This window comes from Haliotis asinina, chromosome 1 (assembly GCF_037392515.1).
Source record: "Haliotis asinina isolate JCU_RB_2024 chromosome 1, JCU_Hal_asi_v2, whole genome shotgun sequence".
In the NCBI taxonomy this organism is placed as follows: Eukaryota; Metazoa; Mollusca; class Gastropoda; order Lepetellida; family Haliotidae; genus Haliotis; species Haliotis asinina.
The window spans coordinates 81683179-81710615 of NC_090280.1; the positions used below are offsets into that span (position 1 = coordinate 81683179).

A 27437-nucleotide genomic window follows, 5' to 3' on the forward strand; every position below is an offset into this window, starting at 1 on the left:
ACCATCCACTCACTTTCAACCCTTGATACTTCAGTCATCTGACAACATCCCCAGAAACTGCTTACTTTCCAGTTCTTCCGTCCCAGACCTTCACTGACTTGTCAAAGGATGCACTGGCGATGAGCCTGGTATCAGGGGAGAAGAGAACCTCGTTGATGAGTTGTGCATGCCCTGTCATGCGACACACAGGTTTCTTCTCCTCCTCTGGGTGCCACAGAAACAGTGTGAAGTCATCAGACCCAGTCACTAGTCGCTCTGGAGATGTGCCCTGTACAGACAAAGGGAGACAACTGTGAGTGGACAAAGGTGATGACCAATATGTGCAGCTTTCCACTTCTTGCAGCAGCACAGCAATTAAAACTTTACACAGCTTTACACAGTTGGAGCCACCATCTATTAACACTGTCCCCATTACTAATCACACCATTACAAATGCATATTATGTTGGGGCGAAAGTTGTCTGACTTCTTCTTGCAAATAAACATCCCAAGAATATAGTTTTCTACTTGTATTTAATTTTGAAAACTGATTGAGGACATGTTTAATTTTGAAAATCTTTCCTTTCTATATTCAAAAGATCTGCAAATATAAACGCTGATCTCAATCCTAAATCTTGTCTACTACCTCTTGCAATGAAATCTTTGCTCTGACACTTTCTCTATTTACCTTGACTGCATTGTATCTCTGTAGAGCAAGTTTTGACAACTCATCTCCTGCAAGTAAATTGATTCAATGAAGAAAGGATTCATAACATATTTGGATATAGGCACACACTCCTTTAAAAACATCTCACCAAAAGGATGCATGCACTAACTTATGTATGTCAACTGTTTGGACAGTGAATGGAGCGAGCAGTTTCATGTCATGATTGAGAGTCCTAAGACCAGACACTCCAGTGGTGAACAGCATGAGCATCCATCTACCCAACTGAAACATGATGGTGACACGTGTCAGCAAGCCTGACAACTTGATTCATTTAGCCGCCTCTTACGACAACTATAGGTTGCTGAAGACCAACTCAACTCTAACCCTGATCTTCATAGTCTTGAAACTGGAATGTTGTTGGAACAAGCGCATATATTTCAGCTTCAGCAGATCCTGTGATGGTGTGTAACACTCATGACACAACAAACCTTACATCAGACTCACATCACATTCAGTCTGGCCAACTAAACATAATCACTAAAGCTCCTTTCAATTTATAAGATCTATCAGTTATTATCAACACTAAATAAAACATGAACTTTAAATTCTTCTTCCACTCTGGGCATTTAAACTGGCATTTGTTGCAGCCTTGACATTTGCTGCAGCCTTGACATTTGTTGCAGCCTTGACATTTGCTGCAGCCTTGACATTTGTTGCAGCCTTGACATTTGCTGCAGCCTTGACATTTGCTCCATACATGGGTCATAGACATTTGCTCCATACATGGGTCATAGACTATCACTGACATCTAAACAGACCTGAGGCAATGTTGCCCACCTCACACTTTCTCTTGGGTAGACAAACACAAGCCAGGATAACAAGCTAACACATGTTTCAGTGTAAACAAGATCACCTTATCTTCAACATAAATCATGATCGACCTCCACAACCATCTTAGTCATACACTAAGGGGGGTGAGGGTGGTGGGGTAGCCCAGTGGTTAAAGCATTCGCTTGTCATGCTGAAGACCTGGGTTCGATTCCCCACATTTGAACAATATGTGAAACCCATTTCTGGTGTCCCCTGCCATGACATTGGTGGAATATTGCTAAAAGCAGCGTAAAACTAAACTCACTCACTCACTCATTCACTCAAAAACACAAGTTTCTTTATTCTACTTAAGGATGCACTGCTAAATCAGTATATTATCATGAGTGATCCATGCTTGTCTAAAGAGGCGACTAACAGGATCAGGTGGAGAGGCTCGCTGTCTTTTCAGGGGATATTCAAGACCCAGTCAACAATTAGGAACTAGAAACAACTATAACACATAAGTAGTTGAAGACACACACGGTTGGTCAAATGTGAGACTGACCATCAGAGGGAAATAACTCTCAGTGGGAAAGTCCTGCTTTGCAACAGAGATTAATTAGTTTCTAGTATAATCATAACGTGACAGGTTTTTTCTTAAAGTAGGGCTTCTTGAGGCAAATCCTTGGCAATCAGGGTCATTTCTGGGCAAATATGAAGTCAGCACCTTTTTAAGGTAAATTTCAAGCTCATGAAAAACTTGCATACAGTCCTCTTCCTGTTTGACAAAACACTGCTGCAGCACCAGCATATAAATTCAGATGAGTCAGCTATTCAAGTATTTTCTGCCGGAATACTGAAGACGTACATAGAGGTTATTACATGAGAGCACATGCCATAGTATGTTTACAACACGAGTGCCTGAATGTTGGTATGTTGGTCCAAGCAATATTCCAGCAACATCATCAATTTTATCTAATATACAGTACGTTTTAAGAGTGAGTGAGAATAGTTTAAAGTCACTTTTAGCAATATTCCAGCAGTACTGGAGTGAGGGACATCAGAAATGGGCTTCACACATTGTACCCATGTGGAGAATTGAACCCAGGAACTTCGGCGTGACAAGCGAACACTTAACCACTAAGCTACCTCACCACCCAACAGTCACAAAGCTTAGAAATGTAGCTCTTCTTCTTGTTTTATGACTAACAGAAATGAATGTTCTATTTGTATGATGGCAGCCAGGAAATTATGGATACTAATTGTGTAATACGATGTTAATAGGCTTCATAACTAACAATTACCTAAGCAATATCAGTCAGGGACCATAAGTATTGGACACTGTGAAACAGATGGTAGCATGGGGCCACACTAAGCCCTCAGCATATCTCCAGCAGCGTGAAACATAATCCATCTTGTCAATACTGTCAGCAAACAGTGGCTAGGGTACAATCTAGGACAGACCACTCAGTGGGGCCGTATACACTGACTTCACAACACCTGTCACTTGAACTGGTAAATAACAGTAATATCTCATGCATAATAGGTAATATATGTTTGTCCTTCTCCTGAAAGAAGACATGTGAAGGAATTTCTTTTGCAGTAGTGAGTAAGTTTAGTTTTATGCCACTTTTAGCAATATTTAAGCAATATCATGGCAGAGGACACCAGAACTGGACTTCACAGACTGTACCCATATGGGGAAGCAAACAAGGGTTTTTGGCGCAAAGCTGACTTCTAGGCTACACCACTGCTCTTTTTCACAATAGTATATTTCTGTTCTATTTTGCATCTACATGGTTTATTTGTTCTGTTTGTTGTTTAATGCTGCACACGGCTATATGCATAATAAAGTCTTAACCAGACAATCCAGTGATCAACAGCAAGAGCATCGATCTACACAGTTGGTATACTATGTCAACCAAGTCAGTGAACCAGCCAACTGCATTAGTTACCCATTACAGCAAGACTGGCTTATTGAAAACCAATTCTAACCTGAATCTTCACAGGTGGGAACTGCATAAAAAAGTTGATGAGAGTACTGCTTATATTCATATGAGGTTAAGTGAGTGAGTAAGCTTTTAGGCCGCTTTTAGTGATACTCCAGCAATATCATGATGACAGACACCAGAAATTGCTTTCACACACTGAACCCAAGCGGGGAATCGAACCTGGGTTTTCAGTATTACGAGCGAATACCTTAACCACTAAGCTACCCACTGCCCGAGAAGAATCATATCAGATAACATGCTACTGTATATATCGTCAGATCCCAACATAGCACACGAGAAAAACTTATCAGTTTCACCATATACTGTAATTAGTGGATGATGTACCAGCTATTTTTAGTCCTCAGAATCTGGAATTAGTTTGATGGGAAGCAGAATCTGACCAGTTCATTAAATATCATACTGGGTTTGTTTTGCTTTCATCACTCCTAATTTTTCCACTGCATGAACCTGAAATATTATATTTTTGTTAACTTGTATCCGCTTTAACATACCTAAATTATACAAAATTTACCTATATTTATCATCTCCAAAAAGTGTACATCTTTGAAAATATTGGTCGATTTATATAGACAAGTTTATATTCAGAAAAGAATGAAAACAATATTTCACTGAATACATCATCATCCAATTAAGGTTTATTCAACTAAAATCATAAAAACAACTGTAAATTTGCATTAAACATAGTTTTTGTTTATTTTAATGGACTTTTGGACAAAAGATCATTAAAAATAAACGTGGGATGTGTATGGTAAAATAAACTATGGTCTGGCAAAAAACTCATTTGGTAACTTTACACAATAACTACAAGTACAACAGTTTTCTAATTTGGCATTTGTATTATAGTGAGTGAGTCAGTTTAGTTTTACACCGCACTCGGCAATATTCCAGCTATATGGCAGCAGTCTGTAATTAATCGAGGCAATCCAGTCATCAACAGCATGAGCAACCAAAGACTTGTGTCAACCAAGTGAGAAAGTCTGATCACTGAATCCTGTTAGTCACCTCTTATGACAAGTCAACTTTTATGGCAACCTTCACTCGTCCATTTGCTTTATAATTATTTTACCATTGTGGATTTTGAATTGCAATTATTATTTGATAATCAAAATTTGTCCACATAAGCAATCATTATGTCAAGACACAATAACATCTTAGCTGTCAAGGGCATCATGTGACTAACCGGAACGGACACCTGGCCATGCAAATGTGCGTGTCACGTCAAGACCTTATACATGCACGGAAGGTCATGTCCCGTGACAACAGGCTTATTCATTACACGAAGAGCACACACACCCACACACACATGTGAAAAACAATATTGGCTTCCCATGAGTCTGCTGATTCGAAAGATGTGATTAGAAAGATCTGTAATTATTTCAAACGGGAAAGTGAACGGGGTCATCCCTTTGTATCGTTAAAAAGTATTTTAAATGGACTCAGCATACCATCATGTTTTCTGCCAGACTATACATTATACAAACACTGTCACTGCTCTTTGTTTTTGGTAACCTGGCTAAAAAATCAGTTAACAACATGATAAACATTGCTCACTGACATAGTAAAATCGTCCAGTACTGTAACAAGGGCCATACATACCAGTGTTCATGTAACCTGAAAGGATTACACTTGTGAGACTACACCTGGATGTATCACCAGTGAACTGATCTACCTCATGTCGATATGACTGACTATTGATTACCTTCATTTGAATCTCTTGATTTTAAATCTGGCAGGAGATATTAAGATAGTGAACAACAACAGTATTGATCATTCAGACTGCTGCTCATGGTATCACTCACTGGATTTGGTTCCGACTCACGTAATCACACACTTCAATCACAAGGAAGGGGTGATACGGTAGTCTAATGGTTAAAGTGTTCACTTATCACGCTGATTTCATCAGTTTGATTCCCGTCATGGGTAAAATGTCTGAAGCCCATTTCTGGAGTCTCCTGCGGTGATTTTGCTGGAATATTGCTAAAAGCAGTGTAAAACCAAACTCACTCACTCCATCACTGGATTGAAAAACATCTGCGTACATTATTCAAAAAGAGTTCATGATCTCTCAGCATGAACTACAATCCTTGGAGCAACTGCTAAATCATATACTTGCGTTCTTGACAGAATGCTGCAGATGTATTGCTACCTTGGCTGGAAGTCAAACAGTCCATCCTCACAAACTTTATTTCCTGCATGATAATACCTGGTGAGATTATTTTGCAAATGTTTCCTTCAGCTTAGTGTCATCATTTGGGTTATCACTCACACAACCCTGTTCCGTTTCCCCCAAGAATCCTATTTCATGCATCCTGTATCACTACTGGGTAATTTTTTATAGATTATTACAAAAAGATGTAACTATCATACATGTATTAATTATGAAAATCAGATTTACTACGATCTAATAAACCCTTCTCATAATTCAAGTTTCAAGCCTAGGTGGACATGTCTGTTCAATACGCCTTATCAGCCCTGATAACAGGTGATTTGAAAACAAACATGACCTGAATCACAACTAAGAATAGCATCGCCCTGGAACACGAAGCTGGTATAGTATTATATAAGCATGCTCGGAAGACAGGAGTATTTCTAACGCTTACAGCAGGTCGTCCTACAACGTGAAAATCTCCCATTGTTTACTTTTCTGCGAGTGAACCCAACAAAAAACACTGACAACGTGTCTCTTGACCAACAACTTGTCCTGGGCTCTGAAGGAAAGCAGAGTTTATTTGAGCTTGTTATGTCACTGTTGTGACTGAAGTCGTTACACGGTCACTTGAGCCGTGAACAATCTCACCAACGGTAAGTGTCAACTGTTCAGTTTCATTAACATGCTCATGTGCAATAGCTTCTTGAACTCACCAACCTTAACACTCCAGTAGCAATAAAATTACTCAGAGGGTTGTACAGCACTTCGCTAAACATCAACAGCATCATAAAGTCATGATTTTATAGGCAAGTTCAAGTGACTCAAAAACTCAGCATTGTAACCACATTGTACCTGTTACTTTTTTCACCCATACTCAGGAGTGACTACTTAGGGGGAAAGAACTATTACGATATCGATAGTCTATTGAAACATGCTATTGCAACCAGTTATTGTAATAACCTTTTCCCTCTTGAATTATCTCCTTTGAAATCATTTCCCAACTGAATGTATGGTTTATATGAAATAAAGGCAAGCTGAATTAGTGTTCAGCAATATTCCAGCAACATCATGGTGGAAGACATAAAAATGGACTTAACTCATTGTACCCATGTGGGGAATCAAACTCAGTCTTCAACATAATAAGTGTACACTTAACTACTAGGCTACCTCACCAAATTACGATCTAAATCTAACAACAGCCACATAAGTCATGCTTTTATCATGGTGACAATTTGATCAATGATATCATGGGACGGTTCTTGTTAACATTAGACCATACTATCAACAGGAACAAAGCAAGTATCTAGCCAACATTAAAACATACTATCAACCAAATTGAGGAAGTATCTAGCCAACATTTAAACATACTATCAACCAGACCAAAGCAAGTACGAGGGATGTCACAAAGTAGTGAGCCTCACCACTACAATGATATAAATACAGCTGTTTTATGCTGTATTTTTCTACATAAAATCTGTCAACCTCCATACTCTTCCCGCCAAGGTTACTACTGTCATATCTTCCTGCATAACATCTTTTCTCAAACAGTTCCTTCATGGTTCGAGTGTTCTGGATTTATGATTGGCTGCGATCCGATTTAGTTGTGCAATTGTTGTTTCAAAAGTAGTCATTCAGACTCTGTAATTTCCGTATGCTTTGGGAAAGCTAGAACCTCTTCCCCAGCATGATGCACAAACATTTTGTGTAGACAGAACTCAGTCACGGATCAATGGCATCTCTATCAAATTATTTGACAAAGGACAATCTAGCTATTAAATGTCTTAAGTGTCACATCACAAAAAAATCTTGTTGATTGATTCCTGCACTTTTTATTGCGCTAGTTTCTGCTTTTCAGTTAACATGAAATACCAAATCTATCATTCACATATTGATCAATCAAGTCCACGGCGGCCACCATACTGGATCTATGTCAATGTTGCACATGATCTGATTGGATAGATAGAAGGGAGATAATTCATGCTGGGAGCTTTGATTGCATGGAGATTTGACAAGAAACGGGAAATATGGCCGTATCAAAACAGAGGTTATGTAGGAAGATATGACAGCAGTAACCTCTGTGGGAAGAGAGAGAATGGTCACCCTCAAGCAAATTGGTTTGCTATATACCAGGGCCCAGTTTCACAAAACTCTCGTAAGCCTAAGGTCTCGTAAATTTTCTCGTAGCATTTCCACCTCCTGTGTTACAGTATGCCAGGTACAAATGCTACGAGAAAAGTTATGATACCTTAGGCTTACGAGAGTTTTGTGAAACGGGGCCCAGCCTCACAATTCAAACCCCATTTTGTTAACTTTACAAATTGGTACCCCCCCTCCCCCTGCAAAAAAATGCAAAATCTGCAATAAATGCATCACAAACTTCAGGAAACAAAATATGCATGAAACAGTTTGTGTGTTTGAAGTATTTCAAAGTCTGCTAAAATCAAACATTGATTAAAGTGCATAAAAAAATAATTTGAAACTGCAAGTGTTAAAGTCACTTCGTCCTTCATGTTTACTGAAAGAACTTGTTTTGGAGACACTACTCACCCCCTTCCAGAGGACTTCAATATATGGAAATAAGTGATTCCAATGTTTTCACTATTCATACATGATGCCAAGAGTATAAGCTAAATACTGAATGGTCTCACAAGTGTCGGGTCCTGATATATTGTAAACAGTTCCACTTTAATATCTGAACTCTGTATTTGTGAAAGATCAAAGAGGGGGAGTCCTAAAAAAGAAAAAAACCAGCCCCTGTCTAAATCTATCCCAAGCAATCCAAATCTTTGGCTGTTGAACATATTTTACATCATATTATCTGAGGACACACCATTATTGATCCCTTCCCAAATAAAATGATAACTTTACAAACAATGGATATTAAGAAGATAGTTAGGCTCACTACTTCTTGACATCCCTCATATCTAGCCAACATTAGACCATACTATCAACCAGTTCAAGGCAAGTATCTAGCCAACATTAGACCATACTATCAACCAAATCAAAGCAAGTATCTAGCAATATTAGACCATACTATCAACCAAATCAGAGCAAGTATCTAGCAATATTAGACCATACTTTCAACCAAATCAAAGCAAGTATCTAGCAACATTAGACCATACCTAGTAACTATCATTAGGTTCAAGCGAAATATCTAGTCTATGTGAGATCTTAATATTGGCAAATTTTCTGTTCCAACCAAGGAGTTGTCTAACTACTGCAATATTTCCTTAGAGGAAAGTTCTACTTCCACCAGTACAAATAATGGAGTATTGACACAGCGAGGATACAAATTATACCTGTCACCACACCTGGCAACGCCTAGCAGCAGTCTCATTAGACTCTCAAACACAATGACCTGTGATAAAGTAGGTACAAATCCCTGAATAATTTCTCTTATATATAGGACTGAAAGGAGTTAAGAATGACGCACGACAGTCTGAAACCTCCTCATAAATATTTAGATGTAAAATCATGTTGAAACATGTCCCTTTATCAGTCCATTAGCACCACAAGAAGTCACAGAGAAAAACAGCATGGGAATTAATTGAATGTGTTCGTGTTAAGATTTGGAACAACACAATTTGTGATGGAAGACTTTAGAAACTTCAATTCAGTAGTTTGCAAATGTCGTATACTGAGCTGTGGACTTGTTAATAAGGATGACTGTTCAGGGGGAAATGATTGCGATAGTCTTTTGCAACCAACTATTGCAATACTATTGCAATAGTTTTGGTCTCCTTCCGTTGTCTCATTTGAAGTCATTTCCAGAATTAATGTTTAGTTTATACAAAAAAACAAGTTGAAGTAGTTTCAGTCTATCTTAATAAATGAAAAGAAATGTGAAGCCGAGAACAAGTAAACAGCTAAAACATAAACTAAACGAAAGTGCAAGTCTGCACCAAAACATCCTGTATTTTGCGCACTCATTTATCAATGGAAGTCAGTTACTAAATTATTGATAGTTATACATACTATTGATGCATTGATAGTTTTTCATGTTTACCCAATGAATAATTGCTATCGGGGAATCTACAATCGCAATATATTGACAGTTTGATGCTTCAAGACAGCCCTCGTAGTTGAGCATCAACCTGGCATGTTTTCCAAAAAAGGAATCAAATTTTGCTAGTCATTTACAGTGTTCATGGTAGGAAAAAAAGCTAAAAAGCATAGCACTTGGAATCTTGCATGAAGGGTGTCCACAGGATAGCCCCTATAAAATTTTAAAATTTACTTTCATTTCAGAGCATTATATTATCATTGGCAAGTCAAATTATCTGAGAGAAACATTCCATTTTGGTATTTCCTTGGGGAAAATACGTCTTTTGGTAACCTGTTGTCTTTCATTAACCATTGGTTCACATATCCACAAGTCATTGCCATTATACTGAAGAACAATCAGCTTAACTTTTACCCATTCAACAAGTTTTATAGCCTTGCAAAGACTTTGGGTAGGTGTGCCATAAAACACGTGACTCAAACATCTGCAAACTGTGAATAACTATCCATGGTATGAATTTCTGACATAAATGGTCATACATGGTTCTGAGTTTTGCATGTCGCTATTTACAAACCTCAGAAATTCTTAGTTTCAGTTACATCACCCTTTTAAAACAGACGAGGTTACAATTCAGTATCTTGAGAATTAAGCAAGTAATTTAAAATATAACTACTAAGAAATGCTTTGTATGCAGAACATGCTAGTCGAAAATATCATGTGAAATGTACATTTATTTGCCTAAAACATGCATTTTTTGTGTTAGTGCAAACACATGAGCTGCAACGAATACTCTATGTGATGAATATGATACGTATCACAAATAAAGGGAAACGAATATGAATAATTATTTACAAATACAATATTGTAGTTCAGTGATGACTGATGCACAATATGGAATGCTGATATTGACAGTATTAATCTGTCAACCAGTGATCTTGTGACACTCAAATTTGGCATGCAATAGTGATAGTGGACAGTACCATGCATGGCCTTGGAAATGTACCATGACGTGTGCTACTGAAAGGCTTTTATAACATTACATATTTCATTCATGAGCATCTCACTTTGGAAAAGAACATAAGGATTCAAGTAAAACATGCTCCCTTAAAAAACCCACAATCATAAATATTTGATAATATTCTGTTCTGGAGTCCACGAATAATGAACTGAATTCATGAAGGACTACCGTTCAATTCACTGAAATATGCAAACGAATCGTAACTGCCTTAGCGAACACTACATTTATAAAATCATCATTTAATTATTTTCAGGAATAACAGGAATATAGCTTTAAGAAGTGTGTTGCTCTACATATGGACAATAAAAAAGTATTCTTTATCAACACACCTGATAAGGTGTCCCAAGATAAACTATACTGTAACAATATACTTGATCACAGTGTGACACCCACACGCAAGATAAATTAATGATCCTCTTACACTAAAGCAATGTTATTGTATAGCTTGACCTGAATTTGGGGTCAACCACATCTGTATTTTACAAACGATCAAGTAAGAGGTATGTACCTGCAAGTGAAAATATTCTGAGTTTCTCAGTATCTTTGTGTGAATACAACATGATTTACTATTACCCGAAAAATACTGTTTTTATCACAGTAAGGGGTATACTTTAACTGGTTCTTCCACAGTAAGGGGTATAATACAACTTTTTCTCTCAAAATGAGGGGTACAGTATAACTGGTTCTCTCACAGTAAAGGGTATAGTATAACTGGTTTTCCCACAAGAAAGGGTATAGTATAACTGGTGCTCTCACAGTAAAGGGTATAGTATAGCTGGTTTTCCCACAATAAAGGGTATAGTATAACTGGTGCTCTCACCGTAAGGAGTTCATGGTGACTTTACTTGTTACTTGTCTAGATGAAAGGATTATGTATGAATTTATGTTTAATACGCAAGTCAAGCTAAATAAAGCTGATTAATAATTTTATTACATAATTGTTTATAGTTTTTGAGACCTTCAAACAGAGATTTTAACTTTACAATGGTTATATGATTTGTTTTTTTCATTACCTGAACTTGCTGAATTTGATATTTATATCATAAATGATTTTCATAACTTTCCAAAAATAACATGTGACAACTAGTCATGTTAGAATAATGATGGTAATCAACTGATAAAACTGTTATCAACATCGCAGGGTACATTTACAGCTGATGCCTCCACTTTAAACTGGTGACATGACCAGCGGTCCTTTGGCTCTAACATGACCAGCGGTCCTTAGGCTCAAAACCGACTGAAACCCACTCGGACCCACAGATTTTGTTTTCTGCAGGTATTTTTCATCCCTACTAACTAAAAATGTTATTTTTCAGAAAATATCATTTGGTCAGTTCTAGTTTAATCAAACCCTTTAATTCAGTTTGTTAGCTGTCATATATTTGGTAATATAAATTGTAGCTAAAATATAGGTCCTATAGATTATGGCCAAAGCCAGCACAACTTTTTATGCAGTTTTTGAAATTAACTTTCTTAACTAGCAAGTACTTGCTACCTGATTTAAAAATAGGTAGCGAAATCCCTTACCTCGTAGCAGTATTTTTTCATAATTAATCCCACCCTCCCAGTCCCATTACTGTCTTTGGCCATATGTAATTGTATTAGGTCTCCTGACCCTCTCTCCACTCACCAAACACCTGTTCACTAGTGGTTTACAGGATCAAATTCTGTAAAAGTCTGTGAGTCTGCAAGTTTCATTTTCATCATATCTTCAAGTGTATCTGTCTGCAGTCTACATCTCCAGTCAAGTGGAGATCTATCATTTGAAGATGACGGCTAACTGATGAAAATAAGTGATGTGACTAAAATGTACCAGATAGCAAGTTGTTGCTATTGTGTTTTCCTTTCAGGCAGCAAATATTTGAATTTAAATAGGAAATTTGCTACCTCAAAGTGTTAATTCTGAACCCTAGTATGGTTCTGGGACCTTAGGGTTAAGGACAAACAATGGACATGACACGTGACACCACAAGGACCAAAACAATACTCATAAGTCACAGTATGTCTTGTGTGTGATTCAGTTTGTTTCTTGCCAAAAAGAAACACTTGAAAATCAATACACAGCTTTACCTTGATTCACAAACATGGGGGTCCATGGAACTGACAATTATAAGGATTATTGGGATTAAGGACAATGTACAGTGTAGAGAACTGTACCAGTTGGTAATGTCTCTACAGCCTGGAATGAATCATTGATGGTGTAGACTGATGGATGAAATGATACATGTAACTGCTTTGAAAGAAACTACCAAACATGTAGCAAAATCACAGATATGTTGTAGTTACAGTAAATATTATTTTGCATCCCTTGTTATGCAGTGAATTCCTTTTCTGCACCCATTATCTACATTTGTGAGCACTGGACAAACATTTATGTGTCATGTAAAACCCTGTCAATATCAATGAATAATTACAACCGAAGTCAAAACCAGCAAAAGCTAGTGTACCCCAGACCATACCTAGCGTAACAGATATCAAAATAAAAATCAACTTCAGAAAAAAATGTCTCATATATAATTACATAATGCATTTTATTTTCAGTATCTTTCATCTTGTTTATCAATTAATGTTCATTGCAGCAACAACTCTATAATAATGATAACAGTGAGAATTTGTAAAGCTCAATGTCCTTTTACTGGGTGCGTGCTCATAGAACATAAACTGAGAGAAAAGGCACACATAATGAAATTATACATGAAATGAAACCTATGACTAAAAGTCTGAAATAAGGCCTATGAATAATGATAGAAGATAATTCTATGAATTCTACGAGTGAGTGAGTTTAGTTTTATGCCACACTCAGCAATATTCCAGCTATATGGAAGCGGTCCGTAAATAATCAAGTCTGGACCAGACAATCCAGTGATCAACAGCATGAGCATCAATCTGCACAATTGGGAACCGAAGACATGTGTCAACCAAGTCAGCGAGCCTGACCACCCGATCCCGTTAGTCGCCTCTTACAACAACAGTAGTCGCCTGTTATGGGAAGCATGGGTTGATGAAGGCCTATTCTACCCCGGGACCTTCAATAATAGGGTGAAATAAAGAGTATGAAAAACTGCTTGAAAATAGGTGCGTCTTGAAGTTTTGGTATAAATACAGTTAATAATGATGAAAGTTTGATATCCACAAGAAGTTTGTCCCATTCAGGGAGCCAGTAATTGTTTGATTCTGGACCAAGTTATCTAGTGATTGTTATGTGGTTAGGATATATTCAGGTTAGGAGTGCATGCCTCAAAGCAAGTTACAGAGATTGACCATCTAATTCACATAGTTGCCTCTTGCCAGATGGTACAAGTTCCTGAGGACCGAACTCAGGAGATCCAGGTTAGAATTGATCTTCAGCAACCCATGCTTGTGGTAAGAGGCAACTAACTGGATTGGGTTTCAGGCTCGCAGATTTTGATGATACTATGATGACACATGTCATCATGTGTTAGTTGTGAAGATCCATCCTCATTATGTTGATCACTGGATTGTCTGATCCAGACTCATTTATTTGACAAGACCACCAAATAACTGGAATATTACTGAGCACAGTGTAAAAAAGAAACCAAGTAACCAACAAAACAACCAATCAGGATCAACCAATTCCCAAACCTCACTTGGAAAATCCCATACAAGCTATGGCAGTATAATGATGCAATTGATCAATGTTTTTGCAGGTAACTCGAGAGCACACACGATATCAGAAAGATGCCAGACAAACCAAGGCAGACGTTAACTGTGAAAGAAAAAGGCGGAAAAGCCCATGGTGACCAACTTGATGCTGACGACATTGATGGGTTGAAACAAAAACTGGAAGAGAAGATACGCCGCCATCGATATCTTCAAGTTATCGTGTTCTTAGTAATCCTTGGCCTGGACATTTCTGACCTGCTCAGCGATTGGCTATTTTACGCTGATGTCAGCATCGCTGAACAAGGACTTGTGTATGGACTGCCCGAACAAGGCGCCGTCGTCGCCTTATTGTTTTTTTCAATAATGGGCACCATCACCTTCATATTTGAAGTGTGTAATCTGGGCAAGGAAATCTTCACTGGGAAGCCATGGTTCAATGTCGACCTGGTGACTGTGATAATTATTTGGATCGAGGACATTCCGCAGATATCCATTAACGTTTTCATTGCACTTTGTCGGGAAGATCCAATCAGTGTATTTCAGCTGACAAAAGCCAGTGTCATCATCCTAGGAATCGTCATCCGGATCATCATCGCCCTTGCCAGATACTGCAGCAAGGAAAGTATCGCAGAGTTGAAACAGAAGACGAAAGTATCCCGACTCCACGTGACCTACCACGTGTTTATCATGCTGGGTCTCATTGCAAACTTTGTTGGTGCCTGTGCGATTTTCTTCTTCACCCAAACTCAGAGGGATCTTAATGGGAACATTGTCTTTGAGATCCCGGAGACAATATTTGAGGACAAGTACCATGATGATCGCTACTTCAAGAACGTCAGCATCTACTTCCATCACCCAACATTTGACATCATGGAGACAAACAACACCTCTGATGCTAACTGGATGAGACTCATCACCATCAACAGTGTACGGAATCTGCCCGATAAGGTGGTAATGTTCAACTATGAATACAGAGACACCGTTTCTCAACTCCAGGTTGTCCTCTGGGAAAACAACAATGGCTCCCTATGGGAAGCCATAGAGTGTTATTCAATCGATAAAACAACAGCTGTTATTACCAAACAATCAAACTGTGGAAGCTTTCTTAGTGGTGATCGGATATCAATCATTTTCAAATTTACCTTTATTCCACCTGACAGAGTGTTCCGGAAATTAGTTTTTGGGGACATCCGATTTAATGCTAAATACAGTAACAACAAGGGTGTCTGCGAGTCCATATCGTCTGACAATATCACCGACAGCATTGAAGAAGGTCTGAAAGAGGGAGTGGACATCACAGTTCACTACTACCGGACAACTGTCAGTGAAGACAGTCACATCATTCTGAAGAATGGAACTAGGTTTTACAGGCAGGAGGACCTGGTGGACATCACTAAAGTGTGGCAGACGGGCTGGCTGAACTGTGAAACCAAAGGCAGTCTGGCTCCTCATGTCGACCCAAACATTGACCCACCCTGTACAACCATTTAAGGGGACATGTGATGACAGGTGGATTGGCAGATGGGTATAAGCCTGGTTCCCCGGTAAACCCAAACACTGACCCACCTTGTGCTACTGTCTGTGGGACAAGTGATGGTGGGATGGACTGGCAGGGGTGTTAGATTCACCAAATGATCCAAAGTCATCTTTCTGAGGATGTGATTCTGTGACTTGGGAGGGCAGCTTGGCTCATGAAGTTGACCTTTCAAGTGACCTAGCCTGTACAACCCACTGAATGGCATATATGGAGGATACTAAACAAACGTCTGTGATACCATTTTTATCAAGCTAGATTTACTCAATTTTGCTCGTTAGATACCAAATCTTTCACAAGTTTATGAAAAATAGTATTTCACAGAAGCGATTTTAGCATCCTGTTTATTAGTCTCCAACATAAATAGATAGAAAATGTCTACAGTGTGATGACTCTCAAGCAAGGTCTAATACCATTGTGACAGGTATTAGCATTGTGACATAACAGTAAACCATTATGATGTCATACGTCTGGCAGTATTACACTAGCGTAATATTCCCGTACAATATTACACTGCAGTATATTCCATGGGCAAGTAATGAAATGTGATTTGGAGATGGCAGGATTCGTGTTCATTCTTGTACTAGACTGGGACTGACAGCGACTCAACATGACTGACTATGTGAAGAGTTGAATTAGGAACGTATCAGGCTCCATTAATCGACTAACACTGACCTACCCTTTATGATACTTTGAAGGACAGGTCTAGTGACAGGGTATGTGGGTTCATGGCAGTTCTACCCTGCTCCAAACGACAGAAGTTTTGTTAACAGTATTTCAAACAGTACCATCATGTTTGACACTTCATTCGATGTGCAGTTCCTTCTGGTCAGTGTCAAACACTGCTGATAAGAAAGATATCACAGAAGTTGAGATTCTTGAGAGGCATTTAAAAATTGGCGACTGCATAAAACGAAGTATATGGATGGCAACTCCTTCATTGTATAACATGAAGTAGCCCAGAAACGTTGTGTTATACAACAAAGAAGATGTTGCCATGAATATACTCAACTTTTATATCACAACACTCTCACTGACCTCCTGAACATTGCAGGACTGAGGGTAATGATGAGAAAGTCATCTACAAGATACTTACATTCTTTAAAGATGTGTGTAAACTCTAAAATTATCTTAAGGGTTGAGATAGTAACAAATCAAAGGAACACAACTCTGAACCGTGAATACAATTCTTAATAATAACAACGATCTATTTGTTGAAACGCACTTAAGAAAATTCTAACACCCTAGCAGGAGAAGATATAAACAGCGTGACACATTTTACTCATGTTGGGAATCGTAAGCTGGGCCTTCAGTGAAACTAATGAATACTGTTACCATGGGGCTACACATCATCCCTTTAGAAACTAGAGACAACAGCAGTTGAAGTATTAGTAAATGTACAAAATATTGAAGTAGTAACAATTTGGTGTCACTATACATTGTGTGAACATATCTGTCAGTTAGTGGTTTGACTTTTACGTATTATTCACATAGAGAATCGTCACCACCATGTACATGGTTATTTACAAATTTTGGTCTGTTTGGCTGGCATTTATGACAGTAATTTGCATCTCATCAATAAAATCACTATAAACATATCGTATCATCATTGTATTTGATGTTTTAAGAGCCCTTCCCCAGTTAATTGATCAACTTCAAGACCAATCTGTATGTAAGGTCAAACCAATTTTATTTCTTGTTTTATGGATTCGCCGGTTGTATACTGTCAAGATTTAGAATTTTTTCAAAAAAAATTCATGCTCAAACAATAAAATCCCAATGTTAATGTGATATTAGTGAAATATTCTTGAAATCAATGTGGGTTTTTGCTATGACTGGTGACTTTTGTTTTGCTGTTCCTGCCTTCAGGTTTTCTGAAGACAAAAATCCACAAAAAAAAGCAATAAAATTGGTCTGCTGGCCTAACCTTAAAACCCATTTCAGCATAAGACACATAAATGTTCATCAAAAACAACAGCTCAAAGGTGTTCAGAAACTGAACTATTACTGAAAACTTATACTGTCACCAACTTTTGTTCCGTATGACCTGATAGTGATAGGCACTAGAGGGTATAGATACCTAAACAGGGATTAATGACAAGCAGAGATATTATGAACTTGCAGGGATTTACACTTAGTCCTCTATTTGAGGGTCCCTGGGACTTAAACTCTTAATTTTCAGGGGTCCTGGGGCGGTATTCTAAAAAAGTCTTAAGTCCTAAAAAAAACTTAAGTCTATAAAAATGACTTAAGTTTTTTTTGAAAAACTTAAGTTTTGTCTTAAATCACTTCTTTATTCTTAGTCATATTCAATAAAAGTTTTAGACTTAAGTCTTGTTGTTTTTTTGCTTAGTTCTTAAGCCTGCACCCATGTAGGCTTAAATATAGGATTTCAACTTAAGTCTAACCAAAATGGCAGCCGCACAGCGTGTATATTTACCAAGATCCAACAGATTCAATGATATGAATGACGAGGAACTACTTAGAAGATACAGACTGAATCAACAAGGTATTAGGTTTTTATTGCAACTTATTGGAGCACAAATATAGCCACTGACTGGACGGAATCATGCTATTGATGCAACAACAAAGCTCTTAGTAACTTTGAGGTTTCTGGCAACAGGCAAGTTTCAATTGTGTAATGGGGATGATCACGGGTTGAGTCAACCGAGCGTTTCACGTGCGATATACACGACTGTTGAAGCCTTGTCCGCCCCTGCCATGGTGGCACGGTTTATACATTTTCCCAGTCCCGCAGAGTGTCAACGCAACAAGGTGGAGTTTCACCGGACGGCGAACTTCCCAGGGGTGATCGGCGTCATTGACGGCACGCATATACAAATACAGGCACCAACTGTAAATGAGGATGTTTACGTCAATCGACATCACTACCACAGCATAAACACACAGGTACTTTCTTCACAGATTCATATATTTGTGTTCTCAAAGCTTATTTCCAAATAATCTCACAAAATTTTGAATCGTCGATTGGTTGTAAGAAATTTGTAAACTTGTTGCTGTGGATTTGTATTTGTCAGGTAGTGTTCGATCCCTTCGACCGTATCATTGACATCGTGGCACGCTGGCCTGGGTCCACACACGACTCAAGAATCCTCTCTCAGAGTGGCCTCTTCCGTTTAATGGAGAGCAACAACTTGCCAGCTGGGTGTCACCTTCTCGGTGATAGTGGTTATCCGTCTAAACGTTGGCTGCTTACTCCATTCCTTCGCCCAGAACTCGGCAGTCAGGCACGCTACAACCGGTAAGAACTATCCACAAAATGTTGGAGTAACCTCCCTTGCTAGTTTGTAAAAACTTGCGATCATAATTGGATACACATAATACGGAAAAAAATAACCAAATTAAACCTTGCGTTACATGCAAGTATATATCCAACAGATGATCATATTTATTATCATAATCATTTGAAAAATAATAATAATAATATAAATTCAATGATTTGATAATAATGTGTTTCAATGTAAGAACATTAATTTGGCACTGACACAAAACACTGATCAGATCACATCAAAGTAATTTGTATCTATCTTCAACTGTTTCTAGTATTTTTTAGTTTTTTTTATGATAATGCACATTCTAACAATAATATACCTGAATTTTTTTCAGTAAAATTGAATTCAAATATCATAAGAAGATTAAGGAACCCAAACTCTTAATTATCTACTTAACACCTATCAATTCATGCTTCTCTTCTGTAAAGCTGTGTGAACTATTTCCTTTCCCAATGTTGCTACAGTGCCACTGAGCATATCTATGGAGCATATTAGGCACTAAATAAATACAATAATATCATTATTAACCATATTCATGTTTTTTGTTTTTTTGTTTTTTTTTAAACTGGTGTGAACCAAAGTTATTTTGATATATTTTGATATTAAGACAATTATTTTCAGAGCACACAAGATCACAAGGAGTTGTGTTGAGCGTGGAATTGGCCAACTGAAGCGCAGATTTGGAGTCCTTCATGGTGAAATCAGACAATCCCCAGAGAGAACTTGCAAGGTAAAAATGAGAAGCTAAATGAAGGGATACAAATATGTCACTGAGAAATCACTCAATTTAGTAATATCTTGTAAGTGGCTGTAATAAGATGTGTCATGTTCATTGGAGATTTTGTCATTGTGTCATTTCATGTGTTTCAGATCATTATGGCCGGCGCTGTTTTGCATAATATTTGCAAGGAACGTAATATTCCAATTCCACCAGCTGATGGTATACCACAGCAACAACAGCGCAATGCAGCCGCAGCACCAGCAGTCCTGCCTCCACAAGGTTTGATGGGAGTTCGGTACAGGGAGCAGTTTGCAAGGACTCACTTTCCATGTAAGTCTGATGACATACATTACTGATTGACTGAAGCAACTATCAAAATTATTTCCAACATTTATTAGGACTGGTAGAAAGGATTAGTTTCTGAAACCAACCCAATTTTCTACAATACAGTATCAATAAGAACAGAACACATGATGCATCCCGGTATATTCTATCAATATACTAATTGCAGTGTTGAGTTATATTACATATAGCAGTTTATAAATAACCAACATGGTAACATGAGAACAATGGGCACTGTTCACACACTACAGTAAAGTGTATAAATCAATGCTTATTGACAGAGCTATGTAATCATAAGTATAATTGAAACAAGTGTAGAATTGAACAAAGCTTACATACCCCTACTTCCCATGTACTAATTAGACTAACAATTTATGGAAACATTATTTTTCCTGTGGAAACCTGACATAAAATTGAAATAGACTGTCTCATGTTGCACACACTTTGCCAGTAAATAGTTATGTTTCCATGGAAACAGTAAAAAATACCCCAAATTTTGAAAAAAACCCCAACTTCCAAATAGCAAAAGGCACATCTATTGGTAATGATTAACATGTATGTGAAGTTTGGTGAACCTAACATGTAAACTTTCAGAGATATGCTCAGGTCCAAATTTTGGGATGGAAGGATGGACGGACAGAGTGAACTCTATATACCCCCCTTACTCTGTAGAGCGGGTATAATTTACACCCTAAACATCAGACTATTAAAGTCTGTCATAAGATCATGCAATTACATTACAATTAATAAATAATTCCTTTGATGTGAAATAGTTTAACAGATTACGATTATGGCATCATAAGAAGAATTCATTCAAAGGGTTAATAAATATCATCCATTGAAAAACTCAATATAATTGTTTGCATTGCAATACATTCTAGGATTCATCCAGATGATTCATGTAGGTAAAAGCAAAATTTCCTATGTTAACAGTCAAGGTTGACTTGTTTTCATTTTTCTGTGCCAAATGGCATCAAGTGTAAAGTGGATCAGACTGAGTTCTAGCACTTTAGAATTATGCTAATATTACCCATGTTTAAGCCTCAAGTTATTCGATTTCAAACATATTCCATATGTACATTCTTTAAATAGCAGCATCATAACAAGCCATAAAACTATAAAAATTTGAAACGTTTGATATAAAAAAAGGGGCTCAACCTCATCCCATGGTTAATTTAACCACATACATGTATATCATCTTAAACATCAACACCAGTCTTACGAAGATCACAATTCCCCCTGGCCCTGAAAATCATGTACCGGAAATAAGATACAATTTATTCCAAAACTGAAGTAGATTATCAGTGGGCATCATCTTTCAAGTGTACAGATAACATTTGGTCATATCAGTCGTAGCAATATTGGATAACATTAAAAGTAAAGCCTCCAAATATGCGAAAATGTCAGATGCAAGTCAAGAAATATGCCATAATTTCAGAGTAAGATAATGTCTTGTACCAACAATTCAAGTGAAAGAAAATCCAAGGTGTTGTTTTCCAATATTCTGACTGTTCATTAAGTTTGTATTCATCGGTTGTCATTAGCTCTTAAAATTACACAAGAGATGTCTACCTTTGACATAACAATGATAACATACACAATTTTGTATTTTAGGGATAAGTCACACGCAACAACAATTTCATAACAGCAATACTTGTGCTTGTTAAAGATTGTTCTGTATATTTGGAACTAGTAAAATACACTGATGTGGGATATGTGAAAAGCTATTCTTCCAATTTCCTGATTTTTGACTGAAGATAAATTTTCTGTAATTTCAGAACCTCAATTTCCAGTAACAAGTTCTCTTTTTCCAAAACTGCTGAGGAAGTAGCTGATGTGGAGACTGATGTGCAGGCTGATGCTGATGTTGATGGTGATGCCAATGATGGCTCTAACTCTCTGAAACATAAACGTATATCATCAATCTTGTATTCATTTTAATACATATGCTTTTCAATTCCTGTTTTCTGTTCTTATTTTATATCTTAAAAGAAGGTTTAACTAATTTCTAATTTTAAATTATGACTTCACACAGTCAGTCATGCATGTAGCCTGGGGAACTCATATAATACTATCAATAACTTATTACCTACTTTTCGAAGGATTGGTCTAGCTGTAGGAGCTGTATGAAGCTTGAATCCATTGACATTGGCCCAATCCCGGTTAGGACAGTGTTATCCCTGCCAATACAGTCCACCACCGCCTCTGTGACAGGGCTTATAGGTGTTGGGGGTGGTCCACCGCCTGAAAATATAGTCAGACTTACTTTGAATTAATTATACTACTATAACATACCGCATTGGTGAGATTAAAAATATTACACAATCAACCCATAGTCACCTGCTCATGTGAAATATAGATGATCAATTTTATTCATGGCAATGAACAGATTTACCTCACACAAAACTAAAAGTTGGTGTTTTTGTGATTTTATAATTCATAAACAATGGTGTGATATGACACTACTTTAGGTTTTCTCCTGTGCTTTTAAAATACTTACATAACTGAAAGAAAGTCGGATTTATTATGGTGAGTAAAATTGTTATGGTCAGTGGGAAAATTTTGGGTCAGTAGAGACATGGGAACCCCAAGAATTTTTTTAGGCCTTATCCCAGATATATTACTCTTTGTAGGAAATAAAATCTAAAAATTACCGGTTGCAGTTGTTGAATTCTTCAATGTGCTGTAAGCACTTTTTCCGGCACTCTTCAGATTCTTCCATTTCTTAATGACCTCCTCTTTGCTTCTTTGTTGGTGACCCTTTGCATTGAGGGTGTCTGTGATTTTCTAAGACAAAAATTGGTTCACATTTGGATTAATATTACCTGGATCCTTGGTTTGAAAATAACAAATTTGGTTTTGGCATTCTTCTGTTTCAGGAGAGAACATGACAATTTTCAAATTAATGTAAAAGTAATTTTTCATTATGATTAATGATTTCTCTGATTTAGTATTTGTGTACCATTACTCAGGGACATTATAAGTTGAACCAAACGACTTTTGGTCTGTAGAAAAGAATGTACGGAATATTTCTGTAAATAAACAATCATTACTGACAGCATAATACTTTATATTACAAGGAGGGAATTGGTGCAAATCAACCATTTTTAAGAAAATCAGTTTACACAAAAATTGATAAAATGCATTAAATGGTGCTCGTAAATTTTTATACTAATTGATGATGTTGAAGGTTCGTATATATTTCCTATTGTACAATGTACCATCAATTCATGAGGTAATTATACATAATTACGTGTTATTAAAATTTATCCTGATAAGACGTTCTTTAACGTGTTGAATGCACTCACCTGCCACGCCTCATGTCGGTTTGCCGAAGTCACACCCGGTCCGAATCTCCCATCTATTACAGTCTTCCTCTCCTTCACTAATTCTGCTAACAGCAGACATTCTTCTTTATGCCAGTTGGGTTTTCTTTTCTTGCTAGCATCGGTCTCGACCATGATTTCTTGTCGTCTGCGTTCCGATGACAGAAGGGAATCCCCGCTTGACGTCACTTTTTATTTTCTTGCATTAAAGAGTTCCACCGGAAGTTTTCCGTTGCTGGTATTTTCCCACTAGCAACGATGCGCACGCACCGCGGCCAAGAACTTAAGTTTATGATGGACTTAACCTCCGACTCAGCTAAGTTTTTGACTAAGTCACTTTATGAATACGAACTTAAGTTTCTGACTTAGCTAAGTCAATTTTTGAAAACTTAAGACAAAACTTAAGAGAAATCTTAGACTTTTTTAGAATACCGCCCCTGGATTACCAAATGGAGGTCCGAGACACTTAAATATTACTATTAATACCATGTTGTATCAGTGTTGTAAGTCAGTTACTGTCATTGTATTGTGTATCATAATCATCACATTGTTACAGTAATTACATTGCCAGTGACACCATAACCTGCTAGTAGCAGACTCGGTGATAACTTATTGTTACTTGATTGACTTTTTGAAAAAAAAATATTTTGACTTCTTCTTTCCGTGGATGCTAATTAATTTTGTTGCGCCCACTGCCACTTTTACCGGTACCGGGCCCAAGAATTTGTGTCCCATAAATCCCTGCACATGTATGATATTCCTCACTTACCACAGTTTGGGAACATATTCACTGGTGAATAGCATAAAAGACATAATTCACTGTAAGTCAACTGCTTTTAAACCTGTGATTGTGACTCTCAAGTGACTGGATGAGGTAACACATTCATACCCTGACTCCAGTATCAAGGACACTTTCACAACATCATGTATATCAACATACATCACTTCAATCTGAAATCACTTTCTTCCCAGCTGTCAAGGTATGGCTTAGCATTTAGCTAGTCCGCTAAGAGGAATGGATTAGGGAAAGAGAGTGAGCGAGTGTGGTTTTATGCCACTCTTAGCCATACTCCAGCAAGTTTACAGTGGGGACTCAACATTGTGCCCATGTGGGGAATTGAACCCGGGTCTTCAGTGTGACAAACACTTTAACCAATGGGCTACCCAATTGTTCTATTAGGGAGTGAGAGGTTTAACAATAGACTACACCACCAGCCAGCTCAGGAGGACCAACACTTAGACAAGGCATTAGAGAAATGTGGATTCTGTTACTGACAGTATTAATGAATAACAAATGGCTGTTATATATACTGACATATGATTGTTAAATTTACATTTGTGTTTATTTATATAGAGTCTATTTTGTAAATGTTTACAAACAACGATGTATAAATAAAACTGCAACATTTACAGATGTATTTAATTTATGCATGTATGTAGGAATGTGTGCATTTTCTCATTTAATCTGTATACTATACCTACACATCTGGATAAAGTACATATACTGAAACAATGTGGCAAACTGGCCTGTGTTGTGTTTTCACATCATTGACAAGTGCTTCATTAACACATCTATAATGAAAAACCACAACACCAAAATATCAGTACTGTGAGTGAGCGAATTTAGTTTTATGCCCCTTTTAGCAATATTCCAGCATTATCACGGCAAGGAACACCAGAAACGGCTTAATAAATGTGGGAAAACAAACCCGGGTCTTCGGCGTGACAAGCAAAGGCTTCAACCACTGGGCTATCCCACTGCCCTGTATCACTACTGTGAAGAACACCTTACTGCATATGTACTGTGGAGACATCATGGATCATAATTTTGTTTGTTTGATGAGAGATGCATGTGTTTTTCCAGCTATAGGGAGACATATGTCCAATTGTAAATATTCACATCTGGACCAGTCAATCCAGGTATCACAGGCATCGATCTGCGCAGTCGGGATACAATGATATGTCAGCCAAGCCAGCATGCTTCACTACCCAGTCTTAGTGTTGTTATGGTTGTTGAAGGCTAACTTTAACTATCTATCCCAGATATAAGACCTAAAGGACAGCACAACACCTGCTGTTTCGTGGTTTCTGCTACCTACCTGACTCTGTGACATCTCTGTGAACTAGTTTAGCATCCTTTGGGTCGAAGGCTCCTGTCCGGATGACGTAGTCAGTACTCAAGGCCATTGTGTTCACCCAGTGACTGTGGCCCTGCAGGGTCCGACACAGAACTCCCTGCAACATGTTATCAGTGTGTGGAATTGCTCACATCACAGAGGGCCTGGATTTGATTTCTCACATGGGTACAATGAGTAAAACCCATTTCTGGTATGCCTCACTGGAGCCATAGGTGGACCGCCGAGATAGGGGGGCAGCTGCCCCCTAAATCTTTTGCACAGATTACTTTTTATGTATTTCATAGAACACTCTTTTGATGATGATAATTCCTCCTCTATTATGAAAAGCTGACTACAGCCCTGCCCACCGAACATTACTGAAATATTTCTAAAAGTGTCATAAACACTTAGTCATCAGAAGCATTTGGCATAGCTCAGTGTCCAAGGGAGACAACTCTAAAGAAAAGTTAATTAGACAGGCACAAACTGGCCTTCCTTTGCTACAATAACAACTAAAATAGCAACATGACTAGCACATGAAATAAACACTGCCAACCATGATTGAACAAACAAAAATGACTCACATCAGCGGCTCTCCACACCTTGACAGTGCGGTCCTGTGAGGCTGTATAAAGGAGGTCCGTGCCCCCCCACTTGACGCAGGACACAGACTGCAGGTGCCCCGATAGAGTCAGGTGGGTGTGGCCTAAAACTGTATCCCAGATCCTCACTGTGCCGTCCTGGTGGCCAACAAAACATACATCACATCATGAATCCATAGAGGTAGCCTACAGGTTAAAGGGATTAGCTCATCATTCTGTAAGTATAGGAGAAAACATGCCTCAGAGGTTTTACATTGCCTACCAAAACCGAGGAGAAGTGTTTACTCTATCATATATACCGTCAATGATGGGTAATTACAATGTAGATGATCATTTAATGAAGCAACATGTAACTGAAGCACGTGTAAAATCAATTTACTGACAGTAACTATAAGTCGATAATTTCACCCCTCCACCTTTGTAAGTCTTCAGCAACCCATGCTTGCCATAAAAGGCGACTATGCTTGTCGTAAGAGGCGACTAACGGGATCGGGTGGTCAGACTAGCTGACACATGTCATCTGTTCCCCATTGCGCAGATCGATGCTCATGTTGTTGATCACTGGATTGTCTGGTCTAGACTCGATTATTTACAGACCGTCGCCATATAGCTGGAATATTGCTAAGTGCGACGTAAAACTAAACTCACTCACTCACTCCACCTTTGTAAGCCTGGTGGCCGTGCGGTAGAGCGTCTGCCTATGGATGATAGAATTGCAGTTCCAATTCTGCTTTGGAAAACATTTGTAATGCAAGTTTAATCCTGAATGATATTTTTCAATTGATTTCAAACACTCCTGTACTATTTGAATGTTGATGTTCATGTAAAGTTAGGAAAAGTAAAAGCTGGGAAGAGGTCTTTCTAGCAAAAAGTAAAACATGTCCCTCCAAAACAAAAACCTCCAATGCAGTTATTCTGGGAAAACAAGTGATGACGTAATATATAGTGAGAAGCACACTATAGGTTTATATACTACTGGATTCTACTGGGTACAATGTGTGAAGCCCATTTCTGGCATCAACAGTCAACTCACTCTCTCACAAGAGCCTATGCTACCCATGAGAAGCCTTTTCATCAGACTATGTCTGGCCACTGTAATATGGGCCCAACAGATACTGAAATATGACCATACATAGTTCCCGTAAAGTATAGTTCCAGCAGCCAAAGAGGTGATGGAACAGCTTCAATTAAATTTGCCAGTATTTCCAACGTATAAAAGAATCATCCTTTTGATTAAATCG

At 37.9% G+C, this 27437-nt stretch overlaps 3 protein-coding genes and 1 pseudogene across 3 annotated transcripts in view; 2 read left to right on the forward strand and 2 right to left on the reverse strand.

The window, feature by feature from the left end:
• Positions 1-27437, reverse strand: part of LOC137297957 (notchless protein homolog 1-like) — a 43789-nt gene that overhangs the window by 10107 nt on the left and 6245 nt on the right. Inside the window, exons 8-11 of the mRNA XM_067829965.1 lie at positions 26179-26334; positions 25577-25712; positions 667-713; positions 66-268 (exon numbers count right to left, since the gene is read on the reverse strand). Coding sequence (XP_067686066.1) covers positions 66-268; positions 667-713; positions 25577-25712; positions 26179-26334 — 542 coding nt within the window. The remainder of the gene's footprint in view (positions 1-65; positions 269-666; positions 714-25576; positions 25713-26178; positions 26335-27437) is intronic.
• LOC137297967 (uncharacterized) lies at positions 6018-17398 on the forward strand. Its single transcript, XM_067829976.1, has 2 exons — positions 6018-6269; positions 14306-17398. The coding sequence occupies exon 2, from the start codon at positions 14337-14339 to the stop codon at positions 15750-15752; it is 1416 nt and encodes a 471-aa protein (XP_067686077.1). The 5' UTR covers positions 6018-6269; positions 14306-14336; the 3' UTR covers positions 15753-17398.
• Positions 18208-20173, forward strand: LOC137258617 (putative nuclease HARBI1; annotated as a pseudogene).
• Positions 21876-23612, reverse strand: LOC137258628 (nuclear apoptosis-inducing factor 1-like). Its single transcript, XM_067796327.1, has 4 exons — positions 23460-23612; positions 22806-22938; positions 22245-22395; positions 21876-22050 (listed from the first exon to the last, which is right to left on the reverse strand). The coding sequence occupies exons 1-4, from the start codon at positions 23610-23612 to the stop codon at positions 21876-21878; spliced, it is 612 nt and encodes a 203-aa protein (XP_067652428.1).